This window comes from Scardinius erythrophthalmus (genome assembly GCF_964197995.2).
Source record: "Scardinius erythrophthalmus genome assembly, chromosome: 9".
In the NCBI taxonomy this organism is placed as follows: Eukaryota; Metazoa; Chordata; class Actinopteri; order Cypriniformes; family Leuciscidae; genus Scardinius; species Scardinius erythrophthalmus.
In genome coordinates, this window is record NC_138229.1 from 4,936,204 (window position 1) to 4,959,920 (window position 23,717).

The 23,717-nt window shown below is 36.5% G+C and overlaps 1 protein-coding gene across 1 annotated transcript; it reads right to left on the bottom strand.

Moving 5' to 3' along the window:
- Positions 1-3,461: 3,461 nt before the first annotated feature.
- spmap2 (sperm microtubule associated protein 2) lies at positions 3,462-16,785 on the bottom strand (the record flags this gene model as incomplete). Its single annotated transcript, XM_081375565.1, has 6 exons — positions 3,462-3,703; positions 3,779-3,941; positions 12,877-13,003; positions 13,917-13,983; positions 14,456-14,520; positions 16,724-16,785. The coding sequence occupies 6 exons, from the start codon at positions 16,783-16,785 to the stop codon at positions 3,462-3,464; spliced, it is 726 nt and encodes a 241-aa protein (XP_081231691.1).
- Between the last annotated feature and the right edge of the window lie 6,932 nt (positions 16,786-23,717).

The window sequence follows — 23,717 nt, forward strand, 5'->3', positions numbered from 1 at the left end:
ATAACATAGAGGCGGAGACTCTGAACAAAGCATGCAAATGGAGTAGGAACACACCCTACTCTGAGATCGCTACCAATCCCAATTGAATCAGCGTAACTATTCAAATGCTGATACTGGCGAGGAACTCCGGTTCTAAGAGCCATCCCAGAGCCATGAAAGACAAAAGGTGAAAGTCTCCCCTTCAGCTAATCCAATCAACCTAACGATTCAACGTCTGGGACTGGGGCTCGAGCCATTAAAGACAAAAGGTGAAACAGGAATTGTAACTTTGCTGAGCAGAATCATTTGTGTGAGAGTCATCTTAACCTTAAAAGCTAAATACAATATTCTTCACCGTAATGTTATGTAAGGAAGCATATCTGAAATAGATTCTTAAATTTGTAATCCTTCAATTGTCACATTTTATATTGAGATACAATACATTGTATCTCTGTGTTAATGATTTAACTTTTCAACTAATTTACCTATACGAATTATTTCTGCGGTAGAAAACGTTGTGGCACCAAGATAGGCTACTATGAAGGGGGCTTGGGTTGGCTATAGCCCCTGGGCCCTATGTGTGGGCGCCTGCTTATGAGTTGAGTTCTGTCACTTATTGGCTGGTGTTGTATTACAAATGTATTAAATGTTTAATTTAGGTTTCCAATACAATAGTAAATAAACTGCGTAGACTGAATTTAGCATTTGAGGCATAGATGATGATATTCAAAGAAGATTAAGTCAAGCAATCCAGGTGTCTGACATTAACCTTTTGTCTTTTGTCTTTATGCACCTCCTGAACAGTGTCATTGTCCCAAGTTACGCTATGATAATGTGAAGGTTTGGGTGATACTGTCAGGCTGATTGGATTAGCATTTATGCATGTGAATGACACTGTTATGCTGATGAGATCAGGAAATCTCTGTAAACGAGCTGACTCATGTAGGCTACTTCATTTGCATACTTTGATCAACCTCAATGTAAATCCCTCCCCCTAAATGTATATAGGCTATTGCAAGGCAACGTTCCTTACTTAGACTTGAGTTGGATGACTACAGCAACGCACAGCAAAGTCCTCAATAAAGAATAACTTCTGCTTGAAAGATATCCCAACATCTCCTGGTCTCTGCTTTGACGAAGGAAAAGTTTCCAACACTGGTTAAACAGGTTTTTTTTCTCATGCACAAGCAGCATTTGGACGTAACATTGGAAGTATCTGTGTATATGTAGCCTACATGATTCTATATTGTGAAAGATTTTTCGGTTATACTTTATTTGACACTTTATTTATAAATTGGAAAAGAGTCGGTTATGCAATGTCAGTTTAACAAATGATTCGTTTTGATATTCAGCAAACAGCAAATGACTCAAAAACATACATTTTAGTTTGGGACTAGGCTTTAGCCTTGTCTGTGAAACCGGGGGAATATGTAGTCAGTAAATACGGTTTATTTGAAGTTTGATGCATTAGAATTTGATAAAGAGCTTTACATTTGTAATATTAAAAACAGATAATTTGTGGATTTTAATACTGACACATTACAGATGAACCATAGCCTACTGATGATCTTCATTCATTCTTTGATCTTTATCAGCAAACGCATAACAGATCAATAAAACCTATGACGGTTGCCTTAAGGCTTAAGGAGCAATTTCAGATGTGCAGTAACATGTCATTGAGCACATCGTATAATTTCCCTCAAATGAAGACATTCCATGTTAGCATGAAGTGCCTTCAAAGCACTTTTGAAATAATTTTGCATGGTGAATATGAGAGTCTTAACGTCCTTATTTTAGAAGCAACAAACCCTGACTAACATTACAAGTCTCTTGTGCTCACCAGTGCTGCATTTATTTAATCAAAAATAAACACAATAAAAATAAAAATATTGTGAAATATTATTACATTTTAAAAAACAGTTAAAAATGTAACTTGTACATTTTCAGCATCATTCCTCCAGTGTTCAGCGTCACATGATCCTTCAGAAATCATTCTAATATTCTGATTTGCTGCTCAAGAAACATTTTCTGAGTATTATGTTAAAAACAGTTGTGCTGCTCAACATTTTTGTGGAAACCTTGATGGAAAACTTCTGTGAAAAAAAACAAACTACTTTTAAGAATGCATTAAACTGTTGAAATGTGACAGTAAAAACACTTAGGTTGTTAAAAAAATCACGATTATCCACAAAAATTTTAAATGGCAAAATTTGTTTTTAGCATTGATAATAAGAACCATTATTAATAATTAAGCACCAGTAATAACTGATAATATCTGAGCAGCAAATCAGCATATTCGAATGATTTCAGAAGGATCATGTGACACTGAAGACTAGAGTAATGATGTTGAAAATTCAGCTTTGATCACAGGAATAAATTACATTTTGAAATATAATCACAGTTATTTTAAACAGTAATAATATTTCACAATATGACACTTTTTTTTTATCAAGTAGATGAGTGTAAGAGACTTCTTTCAAAAACATTAAAAAAATCTTAATTATTCTAAACTTTTGACCGGTAGATTAAAGGATAACAAACAAACCAGCCTCACTAAAGATGGAGGGATGATGGTGTAAGCTCGCGCTCGATCGGCCCAAAGTCCGGCATCCGACCAGCGCGGAAGGTCTTCACGTCTTACTGTCTTTTTCTCGAGGCAAAGTATTTTTGATTAAATGCAATACGTTTGCATATGTATTCTCTCGTTATTTCATCTGACTCCATAAATGAAAAGGTTTTAATGATATCTGTGCATCATTAAATGTGAGCGAATGTTTGACTATTCCTTTTAACTCTTTAATGAAAATAATGTCAAAGTCAGTTAGAATAATCAAATGAAACAATTTATTATGTCAGGTAAATATATCATGCCAATTACATAATCAATTCAAAGATAATCGATACAAAACATCAAATGCTCTGGATTAAAGAGAAGAGATGCGAACCCGACATTAAGATACATGATGCAGAGTAAGTTTACTTTACTCTTAAGTAAGAGTCGCTCTTAGCGTCATGGGCCAACTTGAGTTACAAAAAGGCCCCGAGCCCTTTGCTGCATTCCATTAAATAGACAGAACCTCTTTCACATGGAAACATGTGCTAACAAAGGAAATTTGCATTCAGAGGTTACACCTTTTGGGGATATGAGACCATTTGCCAGGAGACCACCTTCCTTTGTATGCCAGCTATCTCTAAACTCTTAAAAACCTTATTACCTTTTGTTTTACTTATTTGGGAATGAGACACTTGTACCAGACGCACTGAGACATTTCAAATGATACCAAACATGTGTGATACTGTATGATAATTATTCCCATTAAACCATATGGATTTTTGGCTCCAACCCTGATCAAACACATCTGAGCAAGCTAATCAATGTCTTCAGGATCACTAGAAACTCACAGCTAGGTGTGTTTGATCAGGGTTGGAGCTAAACTGTGCAGGACAGTGGCCCTCCAGGACCGAGTCTGAGAAACCCTGGTTTATTGGCTTTTACATTTGCGTGGTAAGGGTAAAGACAGCTCAATGAGTCTGGGGGAGGCGGTGGCGGCCCGGGCGGCAGGACTGACCCGGTAGGGGTCGTACCCCTCAAAGAGGGCCTGGCGTGTCTTGGGTCGAGCCAGCGTCTGCAGACTCTCGCTGGCTACAGCCTTCAGGACACGATCTGGGACCGGCCCAGACACCGGCCTGGCGAGAGCGTGCTGTGCGTGAACCTGTTTAGGAGCTGAGAGTGGAAAACATGAGAGATGAACAGAAAATTACTATTCAAAGCTCTCCAAACGTGGTGATATGGACTCACAGGCCAGCTGCAGTATTCGTGAGGAGGGTGGGGTGGGGATGCCAAACACGTGGGTGCTTGAATCCACACTGGGTGCGTCAGTCAACACCATCTTCGCTTGTTTTGGTTGAGCTAAATGGCATATCCTAGGACTCGGCTTAGCCGTTTTAACCGCAACACTCAGCTGTAAAGGCACAATAACCAGATCTGCCATGTGTCATGCAATAAACCATAAACACATTCTGCAGAATGTGCTTGAGGGCTTGTGAGTCAACACTTTAAAACTGTAACGCAGAGCAACACACCTAGTAACTGAGAGAAAGGTATCTGTAAGGAGAGCACTGACAAACATTAGAAGATCTGACCACTACTGGTGGTCTAATTTCTGGAGTTTAAAGGGTTAGTTAACCCCAAAATGAAAATTATCCCATAATTTACTCAGCCTTAAGCCATCCAATTTTTATATGACTTTCTTCTTTCAGCCAAACACAATCGGAATTATACTGAAAAATATCCTGGCTAGTCCAAGCTTTATAATGGGAGTGAGTAGCCTGAGATTTTGAAGCCCAAAAAAAGTGCATCCATCCATCATAAAAGTTATCCATACGGCTTCAGAGGGTTAATAAAGGTCTTCTGAAGCGAAGCGATGCATTTTTGTAAGAAAAATAAAGGATTTTTTTATATATTATATTATAAGATTTATTAATACATGATATTTTTTAACCTAACTCCAATTGTGTTTGGCTGAAAAAGGAAAGTCACATACACCTAGGATGGCTTGATGGTGAGTAAATTATGGGATAATTTTCATTTTTGGGTGAATTAACCCATTAAAGAGGACCTATTATGCTTTTTTAGTGTGTAATGTTGCTGTTTGAGCATGAAAAATGTCTGCAAAGTTAAAAAGCAGAAAGTCCCTCCAGCGAGAGTTCTCCTCTATATCAGTGTCACTGTTTCTGAACTCCCTGAAATGCCTCCATTGTAGTCTTGAGGTTACTTAAGGGAACGAACATGTCACAATATTCCTCATTTAAATAATTCCCACCAAATGCATACACACACACACACACACACACACACACACACACACACACACACACACACACACACACACACACACACACACACACAAAACTATTCTAGTAGACCCCAAAAACAAAGGGCATTTAAAAGGGCATAATAGATCCCCTTTAACTACACCTTAAGTTCTAACATGCCAGTGTCACTTTGAACTCGACGACTTGGGCGATCTAAAAGTATGTACTTCCTGTGTGGTGCATGTTCATACTTTGAGCTTTTAGTAAGACTTTTTTAGTAAGAGTTTGTACATACAGTACATTATTGGGACATTCCAAATCATAACTTTCATAGCTCAGATATCTTTAATTTATCCATTCATAGCTCTGATTGCCATCCAGCAACATTTACTAAATCACTTCAGCCCAGGAAATGGCTTGATGAACGTAGGATTTTTTCCTGTGTCGTCAATAGATTTCATACTGAAACAGGAAGGTGGGGTGGCAGACACTAGAGGGGTTGTCCCAATTTTCAACTCACGTCTCACGCATGAACCAAAATGTACCTATAAAGCAAACACACCAGCACACTTTCAAAGTATACTAGAAACGGTATAATATAATACAGTATGAGTTTGGGAAAATGCTTCTAATTTGAATTACTTGTAATTTCATTTCATTTTTTTTAAGTAATTGATAAATAATATTTAAATAATACTTTCCCCATTACATTTACAATTCACCATAGATCTCCAAATTATAAAACAAATATTTGATTGTATTATTATTATTGTAACATCTTTGAAAATATAATTTATTCCTCAGTCTTCAGTGTCACATGATCCTTATCCAACATGATATGCTGCTCAAGAAATATTTATTATCAATGTTGATAATATGCTTTTTTTATATAAATGTTTTGTAACATTATAAACGTCTTGTCATTTTAATGCATCCTTGCTGAATAAAAGCAGGTTTCATTTGTTAACATTGGTTACCTAGTTGAATTAACAATAAAAAACATTAATCTTAGTTAGTTAACTTCAACATTTATATTACTAAAATCAAAAGTTGTACCTGTTAATATTTTAATGGACCTGAGCTAGCATGAATGAACAATGAACAGTAATATTTTGTATTAACTAACGTTAACAAAGATTCATAAATAATGTAACAAATGTATTGCTCATTGTTGGTTAATATTAAGTAATGCATTTACTTGCATTAACTAATGGAACCATATTTAAAGTGATACCAGAAGTGCATGTGCTGGTTCTTTAAAGAACACAGAAACCAATATAGTTCAATATTAAATTTTCTAAAAAATATTTTTGGATTATAGTGTGGGTTGTGGTCGTATTTAGTCATGTGGTAAAAAGGGTTCAAGGTTTTCTTCCAGAGAGGTGAGAAACACTCATTTGTAACCACTCAAAGTGTTTGGGTGCAGCATTGAGGGGAAAACCACTTTTTTATACATCTTGATACTACTATGGCATTTTAAAATAACTAATATGCTTTAGTTTACATTACAGGCATGATGCAATCTAATGCATATTAGATATGAAAGTCATTCTCCTTTGAACAACTCAGAACGTCAGTGGAGAAAGGCATATAGTTCGTCATAACATCGTAATATACATCATATCACCAGCTATATTGCTAAATGTGCCTGATTTTTCATATCAACAGTAAATATACTGTGAGAACCTGGCTTCTCTTGAGACCCCACTGCTTCACAGCAGATAATGATATGCTAAAGCCCGCCGGTTCGTTGACCTGATTGGTTACAAGGTCCAGACGTCAGAAACACCAGCGATTTTAAACCACGTTTTTGAGACTGTCTTTTTTTCCACTGACTTATGTATTTGCACATGGTTTGTCTTAAAGCATATTAAAAACACCACATAGACATATAAACAGTTTATTTTCACTTTAACTAAAGCATTATTGTTATGAATCCTTGCAGAACGGCTTCATCTCAGTGACATTTGAAGGATTTCTCACGCATGAAGATTGCATGATTGAAACCTTGCAAACAAAAGAAACATGCACCAAACTTTGTGTACATTTTACCACCAGACTCTAAATACTAAACACAAACCAAAGGATAATCTGACAAAAATAAAATGTTAAAATGTGCACAAGCTCAGGCATTAAAGGTAGGGTAGGCAATTTCGGAGAGGCTAGCGATAGCAAGCTAGTTTTGAAAGCATGAGATCCCGCCCTCCCTCCAGAGCGTCTCCAAAGCCACGACTCCTTCAAAACACATGAACACACACAGCAGGGAGCGAACAAAAAAGACGGCGTTAAACCACCTAATGTCTGAAAGCACATAACATTACAATAATAATAAACATAAACAACTTAAAGAGAGCTGACCTTTATCACCAGATTCATTTCAGCATGGTGGTCTTGACATAAGCCGCGTTTCCACCGCAGGAACTTTCCCCAGGAACTAGGAACTTTGGGCTGGTACTCGATGTGTTTACACCGCAGGAACCAGGGTCTAAATGAAGTTCCGGGTACATATTTCCCCCTCCGATAGTCGCTGCTCATGAGGTAGTACTTTTTCAAAGTTCAGGAACTTTCAGGGGTGGGACTTGTGCGCTGCACAAGCTGATTGGTTGTGTTCACGCCGCATTTTGGTTGGATGACTCCACGCAGCATTTTATTTATTTTTAACCTCCCTTTTTAAAAAATCTATTGCGGTTAGTGTCATGGCTTCATGCAGTAAGAGTTGTCTGTCTGAAAATATGGAATTTAATAAAAAACTGGTGGACTGGCGACGAGTTTCAGGCTTTATTAAGGGTATTTGTGGAAGAGGAAACTTTCTGCGCGTTCGTCCCAGCCATCTCACGGTCAATGTCCGCAATAGCTGATAACATACAAATTTTATATCTACGAGCTTACTGAACACGCTTTATCAGTGCTCGTCTCTTTTCTGCCACAGCTTTTATTATTAAAGGTGCTGTAAGTGATGCGACGCGTTTTTTAGGCCAAAACATTTTTTGTCACATACAGCAAACATCTCCTCACTATCTGTCCCCTGAACACACTGTAAAAAAACGCGGTCTCTCTAGACACCACAGGCTCCACAAACGGCAACAAAAACAAACTGGGCTCACCCGCACCACGAAACATAATAAACAGAGCTCCAGCCAATAACCAACAAGAAGTATTGGAGGGTGGGGTTTGGGGGTTAGTGCGCGTGCACGTGAAGGGGGTGTGTGGAGGGGAGAGAACAGAGAAGCGAGGGAAGTTTGAATTATGGCGACACACGACCAAAGAGACGACGTTCCGATGAACAAATTGCAAAGAAGAGGGACAAGGATAAGGAACGCACAAAGTCCCAAATTTACAACTCCGCCGGCAGAAGGGCTTCCAATCCGACATTCAGTTGCTCTGTTTTTGCAGAACAGGTAAATCCATTTTTCTTTCTAAACTGACGTTCATGTTCGCTAAACCAACACAAGGATGTAATTAGCTAGAACTATGCAGTCAGCCTTAACTTTGGTGAATACCAGTGGCGGATTTAGCAAATTGGGGGCCCAAGGCGAAAGTATGTATGGGGGCCCCCCCATTCGATCTTTAAAGGGGGGGTGAAATGCTCATTTTCACTCAATCTCCTGTTAATCTTGAGTACCTATAGAGTAGTATTGCATCCTTCATATCTCCAAAAAGTCTTTAGGTTTATTATATTTATAAAAGAAAGATAGGCTGTACCGAGTTTTTCCGGAAAAAACCGAGCGTCTGGAGGCGGGCCGTGTGGGTGGTGTGCTAAAGCTGTGTGCTAACGCCCCGAGCTAACAACACGCAGAGACATTTGAAGCAGTTTTACTCACCGCCTGCGACCGCGAACCTTTATCATTGTGACTGCTCGATCCTTAAGCATTAGACGATCTGCAAATCCGTCGATCTGGGCTTTGTTTATAAAACAATCATCGTCGAAATGCAGGGAACAAACAGTCTTGCACAAAAAACAAACAGTCTCTGAAAAAACAGACTCCATCCACTGGTCCCTTAACGCTGGGTTCTTTAGGAATCTGTGCAGGGTTGTCTTGCCCTGGCAAACAAAAACCCACTTCTTTGGTGACATTGATCTCCCAAAAGCTAAGCAGAGCGCTTTGATGAGGTAACGCACTGCTTTCGCTCTCTTCTCTCTCTGTCTGGTCTACGAGTGCGCGCGCGCCCGCGGAGAAGTGCCCTTAGGACCCATATAAGGAAATTCCGCCCCATCTTACGTGACACAGACCCATACTCGAAAAAAACTTTTACGAAACTTGTGACAAACCGGAAGGACCATTTTTGGCACAGAAATGCTCCTTCAAACGTACAATTTAATTTTTGAATCTTTGTCCATGTTTAGCATGGGAATCCAACTCTTTAACAGTGTAAAAAACTCAGTATGCATGAAATAGCATTTCACCCCCCCCCCCCCCTTTAAAAGATAACGGAAAAAAAAATTACCGACTGAATGGTGGATAGGCAGGTAAAGCTAATCTACAGGGAAGTAAAGGTTGGAGAGCAGAAAAAAAACCTTCCCCTTTAAACCCTGCATACATTTCTTTACTCCAAAATGAAGATGGAAAGCAGAGAACACACAAAGTGTAGCACTACACAAACTAATAGTCACGATGGAACCCAACAGAGAATAAGGTTTCAGATAACACCTGAAAAATCTAGCATCACAATAATGTAAAATGTACATTTTTATAATGTAAAAACATTTTAGTAACTAAACAGAAACATGTTACAATGTTTACATGGTACAATTTCTGGCAAGCTATGTTTTTTTATTATTGCTTGACACAAATTTCACAATTTCAATTCAATTCTTGTGATTTGATTCAATATTGACTCATTTGGATACATATTAGGTACACAAGATAGGCATTAATTTTTCTCAAGAAAAAAAAAACCCTCACATAATGCTGTATACAAACAGCCCTATCAGCTAGTATTATTTAAGGTTAAAAATAAAAATAACTCAAATTAAACAATGCGTTTTTATTATAATAACAACTTTAATAATATAAGTAAAAAATATACTAAATATGTAATATAGTACACATATTTAGCCAAATAGGCTACTAACATGCTATAACATATATTATGGTCATTAAAGGGATACTCTACCGAAAAATGAAAATTCTGTCATCATATACTCACCCTCATGTTGTTTCAAACCTGTATGAATTTCTTTCTTCTGCTGAACAGAAAGGAAGATATTTAGAAGAATGTCAGTAACCAGAAAGTTTTAGATACCATTGACTTCCATATCTAAAACTGTCTGGTTACTGACATTCTTCTAAATATCTTCCTTTCTGTTCAGCAGAAGAAAGAAATTCATACAGGTTTGAAACAACATGAGGGTGAGTATATGATGACAGAATTTTCTTTTTTCGATAGAGTATCCCTTTAAACGGCTTTCCTGAGGTAAATGTTATGTGACATAATTGTTCTCCAGCTGTTTTATTGACCCGTTTTCGCGGTTGAAAAACACTGATTGATCGATATTATGTATGAGGAATATACATTTCGGTAAGTTGTACTGTATCTTTCAACATTGTTAATTTGTGTTTATTCAGCTAGTGGAGATGATCGGTTCACGTGCCGTTAGGGATCTGTCACGTCACATTTACAAGCGCCAAAACGGTAGTATGGGGGTAAGAGGGGCGAAATGGGGAGAGGTGATGTTGCATATGGCTCCTAGCAAATCCACATAAGTTATATCCATGTGAGTGTGTTAACGTTATCCTCACCTAGCTGCTGCTGCTGCTGCTGTAGCGGCATGTTCAACGCTTTGGACGTTAATAGTTGTTCCTGTCTGTATCCCCAACAGTAGCCGTAAAAAAAAGTTTGTCATCTTTGGCAGCGTTGCCAAATACTTATCGGCGTCTTTTCGCTTTTTTCTTTTATTTGAGCTGCTTGGGTAACTTCGCTTCAGTTTCTCGTTTCGTCTCTGTTTGTGTACTTCCAAGTACTCCTGTCATTGCGTGTTTATCTTTTGCGCCGCGCACCGTTACGGACTAGTCCATTTCATTGTGAAAGTCGGGGGTGTATGTAGAGACGGATAACCATGAACTGGGCATTTTAACTACTACTTTTCAACGTATTTATTAAGAATATTAATACAATTTACCATTCTTTTGATGCGTTCATGATGATAAGGGGCTTTTTCTATTCTTTTTTTTTCTTTTTTTTTGAGGTGGGTTGGGGGCCCCCCTATTACGACCGCTGGTAGGGGGCCCCAAGCAGCCGCCTACCTATGCCTCTATGTTAAGACCGCCACTGGTGAATACAACATGTATGTTTCTAGCAGCGATCAATCTCTATTGTAAATGATCAAGCAAATTCACAGTAGGGCGACAATTTGTGTGAATGATTGTTTTCATCCACTGTTTGCTATGAATTTGAATGTTCATTTATAGGCTATTGACAACTTTGACTAAATTTGTTTACGCCGCCGCCGTTGTTTATGCTCACTGGGAAACGCGAACGTTATCATGCTATTATTGCGTCCTTGTATGGGAGCTATTTATAACCTCAGGTGGCGAGACGATTTTAATATAATGTTTCTCTTTTTCTGCATTCTGTTCTGCAATATATAAAAGCATTTATCTAACTTGGCGACATTACTCATTGAATGAAGTATCAGTAAAACTAAACTTTGTTTGTAATGACTATTTGGACTTTCCTTTATGTCGGAAGGGAGGGGAGGAGGGAGGAGACGGGATGAGGAGGAGGGAGGGTCTAGCTAGCCTCCGTTTTGTTTGACAACAATTCGAATGTCAACAAGAAGTAACGTCTCCCGGGATCGGTTTACAGCACCTAAGTCATTATGTTTACACGTTGTCATCTATTGCAAGGCACTCCAAACCATGTTACAAATTTGCTATAACAGGATTGAAATAGCGCTTTGAGGTTAGTAGGGTTCAGGCTTTTTTTAAGCGTATTTGCGAAAGAGGACATTTTTGTGCGTTCGTCCCAGGCATCTCACAATAACTGAAAACATACGTTGTCTAATTTTATACGCATACGAGCTTTCTGAACACGCTTTAGTATCAGTGCTCGTCTATTTTGTTTTGTTAATTACCTCGTTAGTAAACCAATACATAACTGCAGCACAGTTTGAATCTCCTCCATACTTATTATAAATGTGGCGCTCAAAACTGATTACTGTCCGTCGCAGACTGGGAGGAGCAGTTGCGCGCAGTTTACCTTCCCGGTACTTTAGACCGCGGTGTAAACGCAGAAAGCAACCGGTCTGGGGCAAAAAAAGTTCCTGGGACAAATTCTTCCGGGTAATTTCGGTGGAAACGCGGCTACAGAAACACATAAATCTCCGGGTAGAACGTCACATACGTGAACGCAGCATAAGCTGGTTGTTTTGGTTCAGGAGGAACTGTAAAAGCTGCTGATGTCTGTTTGTGGCGCTCGGTGACTGTTTGTCTACAATTCTGCATGGATCAAGCTGATGAACTGTGATTTCTGAGCAGCCCGTTCTCATCCCAAGGCGTCATATACTAACGCTTTTGACATTTCGTCTACATTGAACGCACATGGCACCCTTTAGCGTCAATATGAGACGCAGATAGATATGGGCCAGAAGGCGCCTCCTAGCGGTTTAACCCTAACCCTACCCCAGACCTAAACCTACCCATAACCGAACAAAGCTATCTGCGTCTCTTATTGACACTAAAGGGTGCCATGTGCGTTCGATGTAGACGAAATGTCAAAAGCGCCAGTATATGACGCCCAATGATGAGAATGCGTTGGTCTGAGAGAGCAGGAGCACGGAGGAATGGAAATACCTTATGTTGACAGGCAGGTAGGATATCGTTCATTGCGTTCGGACCAAATACAATGATTGGACGAAAATGTTTCGGTCCTGAGACTTCCACAGAAGATATACAGTGCAATTTTTTTTTATATTTATACCACTTCTATGAATGATTGCTATCAGGATGTGAAGAAAGTTTCAACCAGTTTAATCTATTTTATATCTTGTCTAAAGTTTAATAAACTATTCCATTTCAAAAACATATATTTTAAGGAGCGCAGGCCTAATCTTAAATTGTAAAATATAGTGTTTTTACTCACAGGAGCCAGAAGGGGGCGATCAGGCTGCCATCCATCAACAGGCACACGAGGCGAAGCCAGTGAACACACTCTTTGAGAAGGACATGCTTTTAGCGCTGCTGCACTAACCATCCACTCCGGGGACCTTCTGTGAGGATAGACGTGTGAGCTATGTTAAGGATAGCATACTACCATAATACTATTTCTGCTGTACACTGTGCAGAGTATGCAGAAATAAAAGGTCAAGTAGCACTCAACTTGACCTTCCATTTCATGTGAAAATGTCTGTTTCTGCATTATGTTTTCTGTTTTACATTCATTTTTCTATCATTATATCATTATATCACATATATATTTAGCACTGCCATGAATCGTGATCATGATCTTCTAGCTTCTTTTCTTCAAATCAGCTAGATGATACCCGAGAGAGCTGGATTCATATTTGCTTATTAATCATTACAGATGCGCTCATCAGTTGAGAACGCAGCCAATAAAAGCCCTGTGATGAGCTTTGAGAATGAGTTTAGCGTTTGAATGGAACCAAGAGGACAGAGAGCGGGAGAGCAGTTACTGCACGAAGATGTCAGTTGGTGTACTGTCTGCGTTATTAAAATCTAAACGGAAACTGAAATTATGAGATAAGCATCCTGGGATATTTTGGAAGTGAAATTACTGTTTGTGTCCTTTAACGATGATAAAATGGAATGAACGAGCATAACTCTCATAGGTTGCACATGAATGAAGGCGGAGGGGTGTAATGCATGTGAAACAGTTTAGGTGGCTATAAGAACTCCATATACACACATTCAATAATAATAAAAAAACTTATTAATATTAATACATGCATATATTACTATAACTTAACATTTGTTAGTATATTTTATAACAGGAGAATCTTATTGGATTTAATATTGAATTGAATTACATTATATTGAAATTTGTTATGTGTGCTTGTTTTGCACATGGAGTTAAAATGCATTTATACAGCCCTGTGTGGTGACTATTTCTTTAAGAACTGTAGCTTTACATTAAGAAGTTTTAATGGAAATAACATTAGTCACCTGCTCTCCTTGAAGAAACGGCTTGATTGTTTGCTCTGGGCGAGCTTCTCCAAACGAGGAGTCAGTTCTGTGGAGACAATCTCAATTACCCTTTTAAATGATCATCTTTAAGTCAAGTCAAGTCAAGTCAAGTGTATTTGTATAGCGCTTTTCACAATACAGATTGTATCAAAGCAGCTTCACAGTATTAAATTAAAATAATACAACAAGGTTTGTTTCTAATGGAATTTATTGATTGATAAAATTAAAATTAAATATGCCCAAAATATCCCCAACTGAGCAAGCCAAAGGCAACACTGAAAATAACAACACTGAAAATTCTTTACTGAAAATATTTTCAATATATACAACAGTACAGATTGTAAACTTTCAGCTGTAAAAAAAAAAAAAAAAAGTCCTATTCCTTAACCTTTTAAGGAATAGGAATAGGAATAGGTAAAGCAAAAGAGGTGCCAGATTTGCAACCTCGTATTCATTAAAATCATGTTAACATTTTCATTATGCTTCTAAGCGTTCGGTAAATGAAGTGATTCTCATACCAAAGGCAGTTGTGGAGATGTTCTTTGACCTGGTTGGTAGTTCGTCAAGCCAGTATACTGAGCGCCTATTTTGATATTAAAAGAATACAAAATAATTCATTATTGCAGAAAAACAAAGATAAATGGGTGAATTGAACACATTTAGCTGCTGTATTTCATCATATACTCTTAAAAATCAAGGCATTTGCAGTGATGGCTCCATGAAGAACCTTTAACATCCATGGAACGTTTTCAAAGCACAATAGTGGAAAAAAGGTTCATTAGATTACTAAAATGTTCTTCACACTAAGAAAAGGTGGTTCTTTTATGAACGGTTCACTGAAAGGTTCTTTGAGGAACCAAAAATGGTTCTTCTATGGCATCACTATGAAACCTTTATTTTTAAAGATGTACATTTCCAAAACCATTGTTGGGGTCAGTGTCACTGCAGTGTCATAACAGGAATGCGGCAGAGACAAGTCAATGTGAAAGCATGAATAATTCACAAAAGGAAGCCCAAGTTAAAGTATGTGCTGCAGTTTGCATGAGTCAAAGAGCCCCCTTGTGGGCAAACACGCCAGTTCATTTAAAAACTAGGTCAAGCACAGACAGAGGTTTTGACCATGTGAGAGAATGGCAGTCTTTATTTTCCTGGGACACAGCAATTCAGTTTTGTCCTCTGTAGAGGATGATGCCACATATTGAAGTCCTTGTATGTCTTGTATATCTATATTTTCGAATGACGTTCAAAGCAGAGTAAGATGTTCTTTACATATTCTGAATTATTACTCATTATTTATCTATATAAATATATAGTAACTATTAACCATGAATTTTGCCTCAGTAAACTCCTAATTACTGCTTATTAATAGTTAGTAAGGTAGTTGTTAAGTTTAGGTATTGGGTGGATTAAAGGATGTAGAATATGGTCATGCAGAATAAGGCATTTATTTGTGCTTTATAAGTACTAATAAACAGCCAATATGCATGCTAATAGCAACTAGTTAATAGTGAGAATTGGACCCTGAACTAAAGTGTTAGCTAAACATTTTTTCCCCTCTGGCCCATCTTTGACTAGCTTTTCTTTCATTAATCCATCTTCTGTCTCGGAGTTAATCTTGAAATCCAACTCTTCATCTTGTAGACTTGACCCCGCATCTACTTCTCTCCTGAAATTCTGCCACTCTGTCATCTTTGCCCCTGTTTCTTACTTCATTGACACATCTCTTACCTTTGCTTCATTTCCTCTGTCACTAAAAACTGCCACAGTTTCCCCAGTTCTCAAGAAACCCAACCTCAACCCCTCAGTTCTATTTAATTATCGTCCTATTTCAAATCTACCATTAATTGCCAAATTACTGGAAAGAACAGTTGCTTCCCAGCTTCAGTCTTTTCTAGTTGACAAGAATCTCTTAGATCGCTTTCAATCTGGTGTTTGCCCATTTCATTGAAACTGCCCTTGTAAATGTAGTAAACGACCCACTACTTTCTGGTGACTCTGGCTCTCTCTCTCTCTCTCTACTTCTACTACTCAACCTCTGCATTATATACTATCTGCCATGATTTACTTATTTCTCGCCTCTCAGATGTGGGTGTTGCTCTTTCTTGGTTTTCTTATATCTCTCTGATAGACAATTTTACATTTCAATGCAGGATTTTAGATCTCAGACTATCCCTCTGAAGTGAGGTGCACCCCAGGGAACCATTCTAGGGTCATTACTATTCATCATTTAGCCTACACTACCTCATACATGGTTTTATCATTAGCTGATGACATCCAGATGTGCAAGTCTGTTTTATCTACTCAAATTAATAAAATATCCACTTGTGAGAATGCAATGAGAATGGCTCAACTCCAACTCTCTGAAACTAAATATGGACAAGCCTGATATCATTATTACTGGAACTGATTTTGACTTTGCCTGTAAGATTGCTAGTAGGCCTACTCTAATCAAACCATTCAGTACTGTAAAAAAAAAACTGTTATTTTTGATTCCTCTCTCACATTTGAGGCTCATATCAACTATCACCAAATCTGCTTTCTTCCACTTACATCACATTGCTAATAATGTATAGGATATATATATATATATATATATATATATATATTTTTATCAATTCACTTATTTTGCCTATATTCACACAAATTGAGTGATAAGAAAATTGTAAACATTTATTTGTCAAGTAAATTATGTCAGTTGGAACTTGGCAGCGGGATGTTGTATATAAACACACGGCCATATATAGGACAAACCCCGCTGTTGATCTATATAAAGACATGTGCTGTACCTGTCTGGGAATCTGAGCAGGTTTGGTTTGGGCAGCGCGAGGCGGTCTGTGCGCGTGGCCATGGTGAAGCGCGTTCCTGCTCAATAAACACAACAGCTTACAGTAGTTATAGCCGAACTCTGGAACTTGTCCTTTAACCTGTATAAACATATGAAAACATTCCAAATATATCTGCATACACGCATGTAGGCTAATTGAAGAAAAATAAAGTGAATGTTAGTATATGCACATAAATTCTAATGTAAAAAAACAAAGCGAAAGAAGCCTAACCTACAACTTCAGACAATAGCGTTAAATACAGTTTAAAGGTTGTTTTATTAGATGAACAGAAGCTTCTACAACTCACTCACCGATCCAAGCGTCAGTGGCGCGTTACGTGACACCATAGCGACCGGTGACGCGAAGACGCTCTATCTACCCGGATCTTCATTTAAATGCGTGTGGGGGGAAAAAATATTAAAATTTGTACATATGGAGAGGTTTTAAAGTCATTTTATTTTATTTCAAATCCCTTATCATGTTTTAAAGACACATAAGAATAGATTCTCTCTCAATTCTACTCACTCACTCGTTGTTTCCATGTTTTTTGGGGACATTTTTCCATAGACATAATAATTGTTATAATGTACAAACTGTATATTCTATCCCCTTACTCTAACCCTGCCCCTAAACCTCCAGAGAACTTTCTGCATTTTTACATTTTCAAAACACTTCACTTAGTATGATTTATAAGCTGTTTTACTCATGGGGACCAAAACAATTTCCCCATTTAGTCAAAATATACTACGTTACCTTTGTGGGAGACAAAAATAATGAGTCCCCATGAGTAAAAAAAAAAAACACACACACACACACACACACACACACACACACACACACAAACACACACACACTTGACAAATATATATGTAGTTGCCTAAATCATGCATACACATACGAATATAGCCTACCTTGTCCTGGAAAGGCAATTCAACCTAACAGTTAAAATAAAAAATATGATTATATTACATTTTCAATTTGGACAAAGTTGTGAGGTGAAACCAACATAGGCCTACATAACCACAGCTAGAGAAAACAGACATGTATGCAATTGGACTCACTTTAGGGTTGCAAAATACAGACCCCAAGATAATGAATTAAATGATAATAAAATCAATTCACTTGACTTGCATGAAATAAACAGTTTGAGGTGTAGCTAATTCTGCTCACGCGGGGAAGAGCTGCAGATAAATAACAGTGTCAGTGTGTGAGAGCTCCAGCACAGCAGCAGATGGGAGTCAGAGCTTAGCTTGCGTAATGATCACCAAAGTCAAATGTTAGAGCAGAGGGTGAACCACGAGCACAATGCTGGAGATTAGAAAAACACAAATGCATCAGAAAAGAAGGCCATCAGCAGCTGTGTGTGTCCTCTTTCATTCAGATCTCACTGCACCTCCTGCCAACTCAACTGAACATTTATATCATATTCGGATTGGTCAAACGCATTATACAATGTTTGTGACCTCTAAAGTGGTAAAAGATCACTGTGCTAGTTTCACATCATTGTAGCCTCCCTTATGAAAAAGAAGTACACTTTGAAAAAGTGTGGAATGTAATGTTTTCAGACTCCTAATTGCATGTTATTCACAATTAAATATACAATTATTATTGTTTAATTTCATAATGCATTTAGTTGAACATAAGAATGCTTTTTGACCCATTTAAGTATGCAATTTCAAAATTACTTCTGTTGTGTTTGAAATATGTTTAAAGTGCACTGTCGTATGGACTGACAAGCGTTTATGATAAAGTAAAATATAGGTAAATTCTGGATAATTGGGAAATTTTTTCCCCCAGTCATCAGAGAGGCAACAAGTGTCCAAATTTAGCTGAATTCACCTGTATTTTACTTATAGGCCAATTCAAGTAATTTGGGACACTGAGACATCTGGGGAAAAAATGTCCCAATTATCCTGAATTTACCTACCGTACTTTAATGCAATTTCTACTGAAACTTGTTTTTAAATATATTTGTAATGAAGTTGCAATTTAGTACATTTAAAAGGAATTTTAAAAATAAATAAATAATATGTTACAATAATCATCAAAACAAGTATATATATTTAAAGCATGACAACATTATTAAAACAATGATTTATGATGTACTTTAAAATAAAACTTTTAAAGTGACTGTTATAAAGCGTACATTTAAAGTGTGTAAAAGGTTGCTGCCTTGAATTTTTAAGTACAATCAACTTCGATGTTTAAGTCATATCAACTTAAATTACATTAAACTGACTTTAAAAAATGAGTTGAGTCTTGTATAACTTACAAAACTTATTTTGATGAGTTAAAGCAATGTAAAAACATGTTGTCATAACTTATTAATCATATTTTTTTAGTGTACACACTCTTAAGTGGCCTTTTATTTCATTAATATATTATCTGCAAGAGTTTTTTTTTTAATTGTACACTATAGATTTGAAGTACACTGTAAGTACACATTCAATACATTTAAGTGCACTTATTTTCACAAGGTAAATATAGTAAAATAAATTCAACTCATTGCAATATTTCATGTCTATTTGTGCAATAAGCTGGATAATATTAAGTATCAATGTAATGAGTTGGATAATGTACGTCGTAAATCAATCACAACAGGACACAAGAAACCTAATTCCTAAAATAAAGAGGGTTCTTTGCTGAATCATACCATTATCACATCATAATGAGGACATAAGTATAATCTGCTACACCATTAAGCTTGTTAAACCCATGTGAAGCTTAAAGATCTTTGAAGAATAAAGGTGAATATAAGCTGTACTGTCACTGCAGGGCATAACTCTGAACATCAGTGTGTTTCAACATGCTCAAGTATGCCAGATGAGCAGAAATCACTGTACATGTAGACACATGTTAAATATTTACCACAATATTTGCCTTGCTCGATAATGCATTACCAGGGTGAAATATTACATATTTCTAGAGTAAAATCCACAAAGGCATTTAAAGGGATAGTTCACCCAAAAATGAAAGATAATGTCATCATTTACTCGCCCTCAAGTTGTTCCAAACCTTGTATGAGTTTCTTTCTTCTGCTGAACACAACAGAAGATATTTGGAAGAATATGAGTAAAGTTGATGAACACTACTGACTTCCATAGTATGCCAACAGGGCCCATGCATCAACTGTTGGGTTACCGACATTCTTCAAAATATATATAACCCCTTAAGGAAAAAACTGCAAAATGTGATTTATGGTCAGGCATAATACATTCTTCACATGTAAACCTCATCCTTTATCAAATTCAAGTACTTGATGTTTAAGCATACAGAAAATGAAGATGTGTACCTGTACAGAAGTCACAATCATGATGCAGTCTTCAGAGTGATTGTTTAAAGGGGTGGTATAATGCCCTTTTCACAAGATGTAAAATAAGTATCTGATGTCCCCAGAGTGTGTGTGTCAAGTTTTAGCTCAAAATACCCCACAGATATTTTTATATAGCATGTTAAAGTTGTCACTTTTTGAGGGTGAGCAAAAACACACCGTTTTTGTGTCTGTTCCTTTAAATGCAAATGAGCTGCTGCTCCCGGCACAGGGGGCGGAGCTTCAAGAGCTCGTGTCCTTTTACCTCACACACACATGCACTGAAAATTTCAAAAACTTTTAGCCTTTTATGTTCTAACCGGATTCAGACAATGATGGAGAGACTCAAGAAGAAGTGACAACATGTAGACAACATTTCTGAATGGTTAGTTGGTGAATTTATGTAACTTATGTGTAGTTATCTTCTAGTCATTGATTAGCATATTCTGTCTTGATAATCTATAAATCGTGTTCAGGGGGCGGGGTTTATGTAAATTCTAGGGTTGGTGATGTCACTAACCCGTGTAGTCTCTACCAGCCGTTTGTTGTAGTCCTTAAAAAGCGATTTCTTTAAAAGCAAATATCTCCCTTTGCTTTGAACTTTGAGCGTCGTAACTTTGCAGATGTTGTTTATGCTCAAACAGCAACATTACACACTAACTAAAGTTAGAAAAATTAAATCATAATCAACCACCCCTTTAAAAGCATGATTTGAGGTGTCGTCCTCTTTTTAGCATAAACATCGCAAGAGAAGTTTAATAGTTTGGGTTTAGAGCAATAATAATAATAATGATGCTGCTTAACAAACACCAGTAATAATCTATTACAGCAAATACACTGACAGAAAACAGTTTTGAATAATTAAGATTTTCTTTCTTTCTGTTTTTCTCTCATACTCACCAAGGCTGCATATATTTGATCAAAAATAGTTATATTATGAAATATTATTTTAATTTAAAATAGCTGTTTTCTATGTGAATATATAGTAAAGTGTAATTTATTTCTGTGATCAAAGCTGAATTTTCAGCATCATTACTCCAGTCTTACGTGACACATGATCCTTCAGAAATCATTAAAATATGATAATTTGCTGCTCAAGAAACATTTCTGATTATTATGAATGTTGAAAACAATTGTGCTGCTTCCTATTCTTTATCAAAACCGTGATACACTTGCATTCAAATGTTTGGAGTAAGATTTTTTTTTTTTTATATAATAATTAAACTGATCACAAGCGACAGTAAATACATTTATCATGTTACAAAAATATTTCTATTTCAATTAAATGCAGTTCTTTTGAACTTTCTGTTCATCAAAGAGTCCTGAATTATTTTCTTCATGATTACCTTCATTTATATGGTAGTAATCCTGCAGAAAGCCTAACTTGTCCACACCCTTCGGTTGCCCTTTTCTGGTCTTGCCGGATCAGGCCGAAAGGATCAGCTGTTGCCGTGGTGATCAAGGTGGTTTCCTGGTGGTTGTCCAGGAATTTTCTTTGACCCGACACTGATGAAATGTTCCAGCTTCAGCAAACAGTACATCTACACACACACACACACACACACACACACACACACACACACACACACACACACACACACACACACACACACACACACACACACACACACACAATGAAGTTACAGCCCAAGGAATATTAATCAGAAAACAAATATTACAAACAACATTATAAATAACCAACTCAATATCAACCCCCAATTTACATGAAAAACAACAACAACAACAGTAGTTGAAGTGTAACACATCCATCAACAAGTTATATGAATGTTTATGGGAAAATGTATATCCTAGACCTAGTATGTCATTCATGCCTTTTATTTTTCACAATTTTAATCACCACTAGTTTATTATTGTTGTTTAATGATAATTAATAATGATAATAAATAACACAATTCTGTTTAAAATAGTATAGATAGAGTGCAGCATGTCAACTTCCCAAATGTAAACAGGATTATAATAAACAGTGATGCAGCAAGACATTCTCAGCATACCGACAATAACAATAACACAATGCAAGGATGCAGGACGGGTTCTTTACAGTGCGACTCACTCGGGACAATGCTGGCACTGGATTCCTCAGGACAGCATGGCAGAATGTTTCCATGCTCATGAGACACAAGGAGAACTGAGAGAAACTGAGAGAACAAGTCAATGACAGCGAGTCTATATGGAAGTAAATCACACCTGCATGTTGCCATCATTTCAGAAGCCCATTTCTGCCACATTATGATTTGGTAAATCATAATTATGACATAAAACGTCATAACTGTGACAAGTCATTGACCTCATAATTATGACACACTTTTTATTAGTACATCATAAATTTGCATTTGTCATGATTTTATTTTTTTATCTTATTTATGATTATCTCATAATTTTTTACTTATTACTAGTGTCAATTTTGACCATTAACTTAAACTTTTGCAGTAATGTCATTATTATTATTGATTTGTCACAATTATGACTCATTTTTTACTTTTCTCACAATTAAGAAAAAATGCTTTGCTAGATCATAATTTTGACAAAATGTTATATTCATGACAAAAAGTAAAAATAAAAAAAATAAATAAAAAAAAGATACAAAGTTATAATTATGCAAAGTCACTGACAAAAATGGACTTCAATTGATCTCAGTTAATTTTTTTATGAATGTCAATTGATTTTCAGCTCAATTATGATTTAGTATCTCACAATTTCAACTTGTGCCATAATTATTACTGTCTTAGTTTTGTGCCATATTAGTACTGTCATAATCATGACTGTTTATCTCGTCTTTGACTTGTCTAAATTTCAACTTATCTTATAAAGAAAAAAATGCTTTGGCAGATCATAATTTTAACAAAACTTTATATTTATGAAAAAAAGTCAAAACTATGAGATACTAAATCATTAATACGCAGTCACTGACAAAAATGCCTTCATCTTATAATTTAAACTTTTATTACTGTCAAATTTTTACTCATAATTTTGATTGACAATTGATTTTTATCTCAATTATTTTCTCTCTTATTATTTGTGTCAATTTTGACCATTCATTTCGACTTGCAATAATGCAATGTCATAATTATTAGTTATAGTTTAGCCATAATTATGACTTTTTATCTGTTTCGACTTCTTGTCATAATTTCTTAGTATTTCATAATTTTGAAATTTTATGACAATTAAAATAGATTTTTCTTGACTTTCATTCCCCATTACTTATTACTGATAATTTGCCAACGTTATCCTACTTGTCATTGTATTTGCTGCTTATATTGTTTTTTAAATACATCAAGATATGTGGTTTAAACACCACATATGTGACCCTGGATTACAAAACAAATCACAAGTCGCACGGATAATATATTTGTGGCAATAGCCAACAATACATTGCATGGGTCAAAATGATCGATTTTTCTTTTATGCCACAAATCATTAGAATATTAAGTAAAGATCATGTTCCATGAAGATATTTTGTAAATTTCCTACCGTAAATATATAAAACATTTATTTTTGTGAGTGAATGCAGCACAATCACGAACATAAATGAACAACTTTAAAGGCGATTTTCTCAATGTTTCGATTTGTTTGCACCCTCAGATTCCAGATTTTCAAATATTTGTATACATCAATGGAAAGCTTATT